The sequence below is a fragment of the Argiope bruennichi genome, chromosome 5, assembly GCF_947563725.1.
Source record: "Argiope bruennichi chromosome 5, qqArgBrue1.1, whole genome shotgun sequence".
NCBI lineage: Eukaryota > Metazoa > Arthropoda > Arachnida > Araneae > Araneidae > Argiope > Argiope bruennichi.
In genome coordinates this window covers 122,047,512-122,060,285 of record NC_079155.1, presented here as the reverse complement: position 1 = coordinate 122,060,285, position 12,774 = coordinate 122,047,512, and the positions used below count along the sequence as shown (strand labels likewise).

At 32.1% G+C, this 12,774-nt stretch overlaps 1 protein-coding gene across 1 annotated transcript; it reads right to left on the bottom strand.

Moving 5' to 3' along the window:
- Positions 1-3,070: 3,070 nt before the first annotated feature.
- On the bottom strand, positions 3,071-12,010 carry LOC129968394 (uncharacterized). Its single transcript, XM_056082250.1, has 4 exons — positions 11,457-12,010; positions 10,984-11,194; positions 6,509-6,716; positions 3,071-3,219 (listed from the first exon to the last, which is right to left on the bottom strand). Exons 1-4 carry the CDS (start codon positions 12,008-12,010, stop codon positions 3,071-3,073), a joined length of 1,122 nt encoding a protein of 373 aa, XP_055938225.1.
- Between the last annotated feature and the right edge of the window lie 764 nt (positions 12,011-12,774).

Genomic DNA, 12,774 nt, shown 5'->3' with positions numbered 1-12,774 from the left:
AAGTCTTCTCCGTCTCAGTGACCTTTTCAATCCTTAGAATTGGACACTGTAAACGGCAGAAACGTATAGGAGCTGTGAGAAATTAATATATTGCTTTTTTTTCAATCCAGATCATTGCCAACATCAGTCCATAGAATATGGCAATTCCAATGTTAAAGATGTGAGTGCACGGTAAGTTATTATTATTTTCTTGAATTCAACTCTACACACTGTAAATTCAGTCCATAGAATTCAGCAATGCATCAGGTTGAACTACACAAGCAATTCAGGTAATGTTAAAGTTGTTTTGGAGAAAGTCTTCTCCGTCTCAGTGACCTTTTCAATCCTTAGAATTGGACACTGTAAACGGCAGAAACGTATAGGAGCTGTGAGAAATTAATATATTGCTTTTTTTTCAATCCAGATCATTGCCAACATCAGTCCATAGAATATGGCAATTCCAATGTTAAAGATGTGAGTGCACGGTAAGTTATTATTATTTTCTTGAATTCAACTCTACACACTGTAAATTCAGTCCATAGAATTCAGCAATGCATCAGGTTGAACTACACAAGCAATTCAGGTAATGTTAAAGTTGTTTTGGAGAAAGTCTTCTCCGTCTCAGTGACCTTTTCAATCCTTAGAATTGGACACTGTAAACGGCAGAAACGTATAGGAGCTGTGAGAAATTAATATATTGCTTTTTTTTCAATCCAGATCATTGCCAACATCAGTCCATAGAATATGGCAATTCCAATGTTAAAGATGTGAGTGCACGGTAAGTTATTATTATTTTCTTGAATTCAACTCTACACACTGTAAATTCAGTCCATAGAATTCAGCAATGCATCAGGTTGAACTACACAAGCAATTCAGGTAATGTTAAAGTTGTTTTGGAGAAAGTCTTCTCCGTCTCAGTGACCTTTTCAATCCTTAGAATTGGACACTGTAAACGGCAGAAACGTATAGGAGCTGTGAGAAATTAATATATTGCTTTTTTTTCAATCCAGATCATTGCCAACATCAGTCCATAGAATATGGCAATTCCAATGTTAAAGATGTGAGTGCACGGTAAGTTATTATTATTTTCTTGAATTCAACTCTACACACTGTAAATTCAGTCCATAGAATTCAGCAATGCATCAGGTTGAACTACACAAGCAATTCAGGTAATGTTAAAGTTGTTTTGGAGAAAGTCTTCTCCGTCTCAGTGACCTTTTCAATCCTTAGAATTGGACACTGTAAACGGCAGAAACGTATAGGAGCTGTGAGAAATTAATATATTGCTTTTTTTTCAATCCAGATCATTGCCAACATCAGTCCATAGAATATGGCAATTCCAATGTTAAAGATGTGAGTGCACGGTAAGTTATTATTATTTTCTTGAATTCAACTCTACACACTGTAAATTCAGTCCATAGAATTCAGCAATGCATCAGGTTGAACTACACAAGCAATTCAGGTAATGTTAAAGTTGTTTTGGAGAAAGTCTTCTCCGTCTCAGTGACCTTTTCAATCCTTAGAATTGGACACTGTAAACGGCAGAAACGTATAGGAGCTGTGAGAAATTAATATATTGCTTTTTTTTCAATCCAGATCATTGCCAACATCAGTCCATAGAATATGGCAATTCCAATGTTAAAGATGTGAGTGCACGGTAAGTTATTATTATTTTCTTGAATTCAACTCTACACACTGTAAATTCAGTCCATAGAATTCAGCAATGCATCAGGTTGAACTACACAAGCAATTCAGGTAATGTTAAAGTTGTTTTGGAGAAAGTCTTCTCCGTCTCAGTGACCTTTTCAATCCTTAGAATTGGACACTGTAAACGGCAGAAACGTATAGGAGCTGTGAGAAATTAATATATTGCTTTTTTTTCAATCCAGATCATTGCCAACATCAGTCCATAGAATATGGCAATTCCAATGTTAAAGATGTGAGTGCACGGTAAGTTATTATTATTTTCTTGAATTCAACTCTACACACTGTAAATTCAGTCCATAGAATTCAGCAATGCATCAGGTTGAACTACACAAGCAATTCAGGTAATGTTAAAGTTGTTTTGGAGAAAGTCTTCTCCGTCTCAGTGACCTTTTCAATCCTTAGAATTGGACACTGTAAACGGCAGAAACGTATAGGAGCTGTGAGAAATAAATATATTGCTTTTTTTTCCAATCCAGATCATTGCCAACATCAGTCCATAGAATATGGCAATTCCAATGTTAAAGATGAGAGAGGACGGTAAGTTATTCTTATTTTCTTGGATTCAACTCTTCACACTATAAATTCAGTCCATAGAATTCAGCAATGTGGAAGGTTGAACTATGAAAAGAATTCCTGTGATGTTAATTTCCATTGGCTAGAACCTGCTTGGTCCCAGTGGCTTTTTCAAACCATGTAACTGGACAATGTAAACGGCAGAAACCTTCAGGAGCTCTTATAAATAAGTATATTGCTCTTATTCAATCCAGTTCATTGCCAAATTCAGTCCATAGAATATGGCAATTCGAATGATACTGATGAGAGAGGACGGTAAGTTATTCTTATTTTCTTGAATTCATCTCTTCACACTATAAATTCAGTCCATAGAATTCAGCAATGTGGCAGGTTGAACTGAAAAGAAATTCGGTTGATGTGAAATTTGTATTGGAGCGGATCTTTCTGTCCTTCTTTCATTCCTATTTCTTTTCGTTTTTCAACATGGTTTAAACGTCTTTAAATACTGATATCCGCATAATGAACGAATTAATAATCTTTTTTTATATTGCGAATTATGCTTGGAAAATGTACTATATAGAGAGATATTTTGAGCGTAAAATAAGGCTTGAAATACTTTTACATCAAATGTATTCATCCTTGCTTTTCCAAGCTACAAATATCAGAATGTTGAAATGAAGTTTGAATGGGAAACTTTTCGCCTCTTAATTTATAACTTCAAAGAACGGATTCTTATTCCCAGCTAAATATAAAATATTTTTCTAAGTCAAATAAATATTTAGTTCGTTTAAACCAGGACAAATATTACGATTTTTTGTATATGCTTTAGGTGTTCAGAGATAAGGTTGTATGCATAAATGGGCTGTTTATTCTATCGGATACAAGGAACGCACCTTCTGATCATCCTGCTCAGAGCGGCACAGCGACGTCGTAACCATTTGCTTACTCTCCTACGACAACTGGATTCTTCTATTTGATGATGTAATATCGTCGGGCCGTAAATGTTTTCAGTGGTTGGATCTAAAAAATTGAAATATTTTAATAAAGCAAGTTAGTGGAAACAATTCTTACAAATTTATCAATATTTACTCCGACTTTAATGAGTAGATACTAAGTAATGCATAAGAAACTTTTGCGCATTCACAAAGAAATATTTATTTTGAGATGATGTAATTTAGTCTTTTCTTGAGATGTTGAAGTTAACGACATCGTTAATTATATGCGCAAAATAACAGAGATAGTTTATTGAAGCTTGTTGTATTTGTAATTTACAATAGTCTTATGCTGCAATACTGCAATCGCTTTAAAATTTTATTTGCCAGTCTTTCGTAATCAAGCAATTTTATTTTATACTAGCCGCCTTTGGCGACCAGCCGATTCGCCAATCTTAATGTTCGTTTAAATTTTAATAATTAAATAGCTTGAACCGGAGTTTACCCCCTTCTTCGCCAAGTTGCGATAACGCGCCAAAGCTGGCAATCTTTATTATGTACTATGATTGAACATCTGCTCCTTTGCTTTTGAACATTTCGCAAGGCCGTTGTTGGCGATTTTTAAAAATTTTGCCAAGCAGGGGGTTAAACTCCGGTCGTACCATTAAATATTTTACGCAATTCCAACTTCAATAGATTCTTCAGCAAAATATTTTAAAACTTCAAATTTTGATAGTCATATAACTCACTCATAATATTATAAAGGCTTTCAGTCATAACGTGATATGTATCTCTCTAATTTTCTGTTACCCCTCGTAGAATTTATGCTTTAAATTAAAGTGTAAATGACTAATCTGCAATTAATATAATAATATTTTTTACTGAAACAAAGCATTTTTTTTAATAATATGATTACTGATAATAGAGTCACTGAGCGTTTAAACTTTATGGGCACTAAAGAATATCTTTCTTAATTTATGTAATATCTCAAGAATTTGTCAACAAAATTTTCTCAGATTCATCATGAACAGATCGATTCATTAACAATGTTTCATTTTAAATGCATCAAACACTAAGAAAATAAAATGAATCGTTTAAAATAATCGGTCTAAAACAGGTTTAAAAAAACTACTTAAAAAACGATGTACTTAAAACTATAAGCATATACAAAAAAAATATATAACTAACATAAATACAATTTACTTACAAAAGCATGCAACTAACCTAAAAATAATTTAAATCATCCGTTGATAACGGTTGTCATGGCAACAATCAGAATGCGCATGCATGAATTTTCTTCGCCACTTACGGTAACGCAAATGCGTGGATTTTTCTACGCCAGTTGGGGTAACGCTATGCAGATTATACATTTTTAATTTCCTTTATTCTGTGTTATTTTAATTCAAAAGTACTTCAGAATGAATCTGAAACATGGATTAATTAACAATGTTTAATTTTAAATGCATAAAACATTAAGAAAATAAACAGAATCGTTTGAAATAATCCGCCGAAAAATGTTAACCTTAGACTCATTACTGTTGGGAGAAAAACAAACAAATTAAAGCCTTACTCATTTGGCGGTGGGGAAAAGCGAAGATTTTTTTTGGCGGAAAAGTTGGCGGTGGGGAAAAGCGAAGATTTTTTTTGGCGGAAAAGTTGGCGGTGGGGAAAATCGAAGATTTGTTTGGCGGGAAAGTTAGTTTCTAATTAATAATTAAAATTCTAATTAAAATTTCAAAAAAAGGGACCCCAGGTGCACATTCCCGACCTCTAAGGTATACACGTACCAAATTTGATAGCTGTATGTCAAATGACCTGGCCTATAGAGCGCCAACACACACACACACACACACACACACACACACACACACACACACACACACACACACACACACACACACACACACACATTGAGCTTTATTATAAGTATATAGATTTACTGACATCTCAAATAAAAAAGTTGTTTTTTTTTTTATATATATAGAGAACGTAGTTTATACGACCGCTTTTGACGACTAGATGTTTTGCCAGGAATGTTGGTTATTTTTAATTTGAATTAAGTTATTTATGTATAACTTAATTCTCATGATTCCTCAATAAATTCCTTTTGAATGTCACCTTATGCTGGGCAATAAAATAGTGGAATTTTAATAATATAGGTGTGTTTATTGTAAACACGAACATTCCTACTGGATTAGACTCACGTGAGATTATAATGACAATAAAATCCTAACTGCATGAGTAATTTTGCTCAAATTCCTTGTTATCTTTCGAGGAAATGTTATTTCACCTTCTAATTCCTCATTTAAACTGTGCATATAATAAGCAGAATTTTTATTACTTAGTTTTAATGAATGGCAGAAAATCACACAATTAAATTTTTAATAAAATAATTTAAATATTTGAAATTTCATTGCAACAGTAATATCTATTGTTAAAAATAATGTAAAAAAATAAAAAACTGCTACGTTTCAATAAAAGATTGCGAATTATATTGGTATGATTAAGAAGATAATCTTTTGAATTTTAAAAAGTTTAAATCAGTTTCCAACAGCAGATTTTTCAAAATTATTGCAAAAATCAGCAAAGTTTTGATTTTTAATTAAAAAATAATTCGGAGGGACACATTTCTATCTTAAACAATATCTATATAAAAAATTTGGCAGTTCTAATTCTAATGGTCTGTTTTGTAAAGCACAAATAGACATGGAAACATATTCTCTTTTATTAGTATTTGAGATAGACCTACATATTTTCAAAATACCAAGAACAGACAACATCGACGACATAATTATTTCATTTACCTATCACCGATATGGATTCTTTTAACTGAAAATTTTGAACAGGCAGTGTGCTTTATCTAAGAAAACATTTGAACTAATGAATGAGTATATAAAAAATCTAATTATCTAATATTTTATTTATAACTGATAGGATATAAATTTACTATTTTTATATTTTTGACTGTATGTGATGATCCAATAAAGAATTTATTAAATTATGTCAAATTAATCATAATCTTTTTTAGAATGATGTTCAAGTACTCAGTAGCATGAAAATTGCGAATCATAAAAGTGAGCTTTAGAGATGAAAAGCTTTTAAAATAATACCAGTTGAATGTCCATCAGAGTTTAAAAATTCAATATTGCTTTACTAATGTGTTAAGACCAAGATAACTAACTATAAAAGAGTTGAAATTTTTTGCAACAAATAGTCAAGTATTCCAACAAGTTGTCGAATGTTGGTAGTAAACAAACATTAAGTCGATTACGATTTGTAAAATATCAAGATTTAAATGTTATTGGGAGTTTAAAATAATTCAAAAAATATCAAAAGTATTCTTTCGCATCACATAAAATGTGTTTTTAAAAACTTACTTGACCGCTGCCAGAGCGCATCAACTTCATCGTTAACGAAATCTCCATAGCCGAGAAATGTATGGCTCATTCCAACTTCCGCAGTAATCCTGGCAGATGGTTCGACTTTGAGAAAACAATGAATGAAGTTAAGGGCCAATTGTGCATCATCTGAGGTTATTTCCACTGCGGGGAGGGCAGTTTGCATTTTTTCGCCGAAAGCCTGTTCCTGAAATGACAAAATCAGATTTAAATTAACGAAAAAATTAGCGGAAGTGGTCTCACAAAACTTTCTGACATACTCTCTAATAATGACGTTATCCCAGATAACGCCTTGAATGGCACACATTTCTTATTAAATATTGACTTTCGGATGAACTTAACACTCTGACTGAATCTATGGTGTCATCCATATCGAGGTTTTTGGCTATTAATCCCTGGCATGCGATTAATAATATCTGAACATCGCATTTGTACTTTAGAGACGCTATTCTCAACCGACTAAAACAAAGATTTGATACAAAACTGCACTTTCAGCCATGAAATCCCATAGCAAATTTATTATATTTAAGTCACTGTGTTTTTGAATTATCGCATTTAAATATTTCTGAAAGTACAGACCGACAGTCAGTCAATCCGTTGTTGGTTTTGGCTCAAATTTGGCAGGTGTGTACATAGACGTTAAATCTATGTACAGAATTTTATCTATATAACTCTCTTCATTTTGTAGTTATCGTGTTAATGTATGGTATGTATAGACAAACTGACAGACAGACTCCTTTTAAAAGGATTTAGCTCAAAGAAATCTGCAAATTTGAGGTAAAGACCGTATATCAAATTTCAACCTTCTAGCTCATACAGTTTTTGAGCTATTTTGTCACTGACAGACAGACGATTTTCATAAAATGTGTTTTTTGAACCCAGGGAATTCTAAAACGTGGAGATTCGTCAAAATCTCAGATTGGAGTTTTTTGCCAATTACTATACTTTCCTATACTACATATACAAGAGAGTAAAAATAAAAAAAAAGTTATTAACTTGTGTGCTTTGAAATTTAAAATTTTAATTTTAATTTGGGGTAATTTTACAAAATTATTCCAAAATAATCAAATAAAGAATAGTTTTATTTGTAAGAAAATTATTTTATTAATATTTCTGAAACTTGTTTATTTTATTTTACAAATTTTTCATGCGTCATTCTCGCACCCTTAATCAATCTTATATTCAGATTTCTATATTGACCTGTAACAAATTTCAGGTAAGATAAGAAACTTTCTCCCCTAAAACAAAAAAGTTTAAAATTTCTAAAATTATTTATGTATCTAATCTTAAGTTTTTAGCCTTTCCCCTTTGCTGTTTCGTATATCAGAAAAGAAATGTACTCATTTGTTGAACCCGATAGCGGTGGGTAGAAAAAAAATCAAGAAATTAAATTCTTGTTTATCTTGATTTGATGTTATTTTACTTGATATAAAAATTTAATTTAACTAAAAGCGAGATAAGTTCATGTTCATGTTTCAAATGTTTGCATCTTCCTAACCTATAACCGTATATAATTGCTACTGTATACAATATACTCGAATAGAATAAATAGATGCTGTATTTGCCTCCTTGGATGTATCTATATGTTCTATATGTAAGTAAGACAAAGATAAACACATATTCATGCAACAATTTATAAAAATACAACTAAATGGAACTAATGAATGTTATGTTTAAATTAACTTTAAAAAAATTGATTAAAAATAAGAAAAGTTGTACGGTAATTAAATTGATGTCACTGTAAAAGTAATAGTAATTTTTAATATTAAAATCTCGTAAAAATAATGCTTGTGTCCTGATTTGTTCAGATGGTATGGCGAAAAACCCTAAAGATCTTTCAGTCCCATTTCACCTTCATAAAATGGGAATGGAAGCCATTAAATAACTTAATTAACCTATTTAGATATAAAGGAATATGTGAGCTAAATTTTGGTTCAATCCATCAAGGCGTGTGTAATTGCATAACGCTCAAAAACATTCCATATATATATATATATATACAGTGGCTCAAAAAATTGAGAGTACACCTTACTTTTACTTCATAACTCCGACTTTCAATATAAATAACACATTACCGGGAAGTGCAAACATGATTTTATTTTTACACATAACAAATGGTTTAATTTAAAGTAAAAATAAAGAAAAATCAACGAAAAATTTCTAAATTGAAAATTTTCAGAAGCCTTTTAAATAAACATACGCAGATTTTTGCCTCAAAAAATTGAGAATACACCAATGAAATTTTTGCAATATCACGCATAGAAACAAAGTGTCACTATTAAATTGCATGTCTTTTGGCTCTTAAAATGGCCTCTAAACGTCATGGTACCGATTTGACCCATTTTTGGTGGTATTTGAAGATATTTTACCCCATTCTTCTTGCATCACTTGTTTTAAATGGGTTTTGTTTCTAATTTTGTGTTTTTGAACCACTTTTTCGAGTATGGCCCACGAATGTTCAATGGCATTGATGTCGGAGTACTGTGGTGGTGGGTGTAACTGCTATTTACAATAAAAAAGACACCAAAGTTTGGTGTCTAGTTACGTGTATTCTGTTTGGGGTCGTTGTCTTACTGGAAAATGAAATTTCCATCTAAACCCAAATTTGTAGCACTTTTCTTTAGATTGCTGCGAAGTATATCAAAGTAAACCGTATCATTTATAATGCCATCTATAAAAATTAAATTTCCTACCCCGGATGAAGCCACGTAACCTCAAATCCTCACGGAGTCACTATCATGTTTAACTGTAGGATGTAAATTTTTTGGATACAAAGCAGTATTAGGTTTTCTCCATACAGTAAGATGGTTGTCACTGCCAAAAATGTTGAGGTTTCTTTCATTACTAAATATAGATTTCTTCCAAAGGTTATTGGTCTTCAATTGATCAGTTTTTGCAAAATTCAAATGCTTTTTCTGAATTTGAAAGCTGATGAACGGTTTCTCTCTAATAATACTACTTTTATATCCAGCTTGTCTAATGACATTTAGCACAGTTTCAGCACTTACACTTTTGCCTATGATTTGAAAAGTTTCTACAACAAGTTGGATGAACCATATGGTAGCAACAATCTAAAGGAAAGTGGTAAAAATTTGGGTTTAGAGGAAAATTCCATTTTTCAGCAAGACAACGACTCCAAACAGAATGCACGTAAAGTCAAAATATGGTCTTTTTCATTGTAAACAACAGTTACACACACTACCACAGTACCCTGACATCAATGCCATTGAATATTCGTGGGCCATACTCGAAAAAGTGGTTCAAAAATACAAAATTAGAAACAAAAGCCATTTAAAACAAATGGTGCAAGAAGAATGGGGTAAAATATCTTCAGATACCACCAAAAATGGGTCGAATTGGTACCAAGACGTTTAAAGACCATTATAAGAGCCAAAAGACATACAATTTAATAGTGACACTTTGTTTCTATGCGTGATATTGCAAAAATTTCTTTGGTGTATTCTCAATTTTTTGAGGCAAAAATCTGCGTATGTTTTTTTAAAATGCTTCTGAAAATTTTCAATTTAGAAATTTTTCGCTGATTTTTCTTTATTTTTACTCTAAATTAAACCATTTGTTATGTGTAAAAATAAAAACAAGTTTGCACTTCCCGGTAATGTGTTATTTATATTGAAAGTCGTATTTATCAAGTAAACGTAAGGTGTACTCTCAATTTTTTGAGCCACTGTATATATGGAATTTTTCACCATACCATCTGAACAAATCAGGACACAAGCATTATTTTTACGAGATTTTAATATTAAAAATTACTATTACTTTTACAGTGACATCAATTAATTACCGTACAATATATATATATATATATATATATATATATATACTATACCATGTATAGGAATACCATATATATATATGGTATATACTATACCATATATATAGAACCAACTACCATATATATATATATATATATATATATATATATATATATATATATATATATATATATATATATGGTAGTTGGTTCTTGCCATCCAGGTGGGAAGTGAAATAGGTGGAGGCGCCTAAAACCTACAGATGACGGGACGGGCTTCCCGTGGGTAGGGTTATAGAGTGGCCGGTAATCCGGTAATGTCCTTTAGTATTCAACTATAGTCCCGCAATGTTGCTGTGGCGGCTGTTTGGTCAATCAAATTTGTCCTGTGCCTTAGTGATGGGTCGTAGTTGAGGTTTATGATTTACATTTGTAAAAACATATAACATTTTTATCACCATGGTTATATTAGTTTTAAATACTTATACCTCTCGAAGAAAAGTAAGAAAATTTCTAAATAAAATGAAGAGGAATTAAATTGTTAAAAGAAAGTAGTAGCCATGCAAAATGATGAAATCACTTGAACCGTTTTCTGATTTTCTTTTTTAAAATAGAGATGCAGTCAAAAACTTTTAAAACGATGCAAAATTTTAATTAATGTACAAATTATTATTTTTCTCACTTGTAAAACTCCCCTCATTGAAGCGTAGCGAAACTCTGCTCCTAAATGGCGGCAGCTAAAAGATCGGGCCATATGAAAGTTACTGAGCAGCTCCAAGGCCATTATCCCAAAAGTCCAGCGATCAAAAGCGCGACCATTCATTGATTCGCCTGGTTTAAGGATCTGGCAGGCTTCCGGTGGCTGATACATGATCGGTAATCCAATTTCGTCGCTACAAAAGAAAAAAAATCATACATAGCTCTTAGTAATGATATTGCAGTATTTACATAAAACTTTTTAACAAGAGCAATATTACAAAAAATAATTTAATTTGGAAAATCAATCAATATTTCAAAAACGTTTCGTTTAAAAATGAACGTATATGTCAAGATAAAAGTTTTCATTAAAAAATTTTGATTTTAAAACTCAACCCATTCTTCAAATCAGTTTAAACTGTTTAATATTTTAATTTACTTGCAGTGAACAATTCTTACCTTCCTATGGGTGACGTGGTCTTGCTCAGGAAGGTAAAGTCACTGATCATTGCCCTGGATGACCGTCGCGATATGAGCACATTATCCGACTTAATGTCTAGGTGGCACAGGTTCTTATAATGAAGAAAGTCTAGCCCACATAGCACTTGATAAAGCCATCTCTTCAGTTGGTCAAGAGAATCAGGGCTCTCGCGGAATGCTTTCCTGCGCACTGCTCTCAAGAGGTCATTAGGGCACACCTGCATTTCAAAGCATGCCACATTGAGGGTAGGGAACATAGTTAGTCTCTGTAATGGCACAATATTCTCGTGCCGGAGCCTTATCCATAGCTTTCTCTCTCCCTCATTTACCCCACTTAAATAAAGTAATTTGATGGCCACTCCTTCTTCATCTTTAGGGTTATTGAATCGAATGACAGACCCGAAGGAGCCTTCGCCTAAAATTTTGGGGTTTGTGTATCCGAAATTTTTTTCCAATAAGGCCGTTGTTCTTAAGTATGCTTTTCTTGGCTCGCGAATCGGATCAAGGTCCTCATAAAGATCTTCGGTCGACATCTTTACAAAAATGGTGCTTGAAAATTGGTGATAGGAAACTTGCTTAACCAACTGTTTTGAATGCCAAACTAGTACTAACTCTGTTACCAGGCCAACACGGAAAAGATTCGAAACAATGTCGCACAGCAATATTATTTCATCTTTATTTAATTTTTTTTGTTAAAATGTTTGAAACAAGTAAGTGGCTTCCGAACAATCGACGCAACAGAACATATCCAACAAATACCTTTTTCGTTTAAATTATTGTTGTAAAATCCATTAATAAAATGGTTATTTGTATGCATATTTGAAAACAGGAATCATTTCTTAGCAAAAAAAAAAGGATGTAAATATAAAATTAATAAAGCTTTATATTCAGAAGAAAATATTATAAGAAAATGTATAACATAATTTTATCGCGAATCCATTTTTTTCTCGACATTATCCTATATCTTCACCCTATTTTAAATTAATTTTCATCTCTATTAGAGAAATTCCTCTTGTGTCGATATTGATATAACATGTCCTCTTAGAGAGATGTGATTCCAAATGTAATGTGCTTCTGTAATTATGGTTTGAAAAATCACAAAATTAATTTTTCAATTGGTTACAGTTTGCAGTTTTCGCGCTCACACGCACACGTATAAATAGATAGAAACAAAGATTTGATGCATCATTTGATTCGCAGCAATAATTTTAATTCAGAACTCGCGTTTCAGATTTCATTCATTTGAGTTCTCTCATTCATACGAATAATTGTGCATACGAATAATTTGATATTGCTT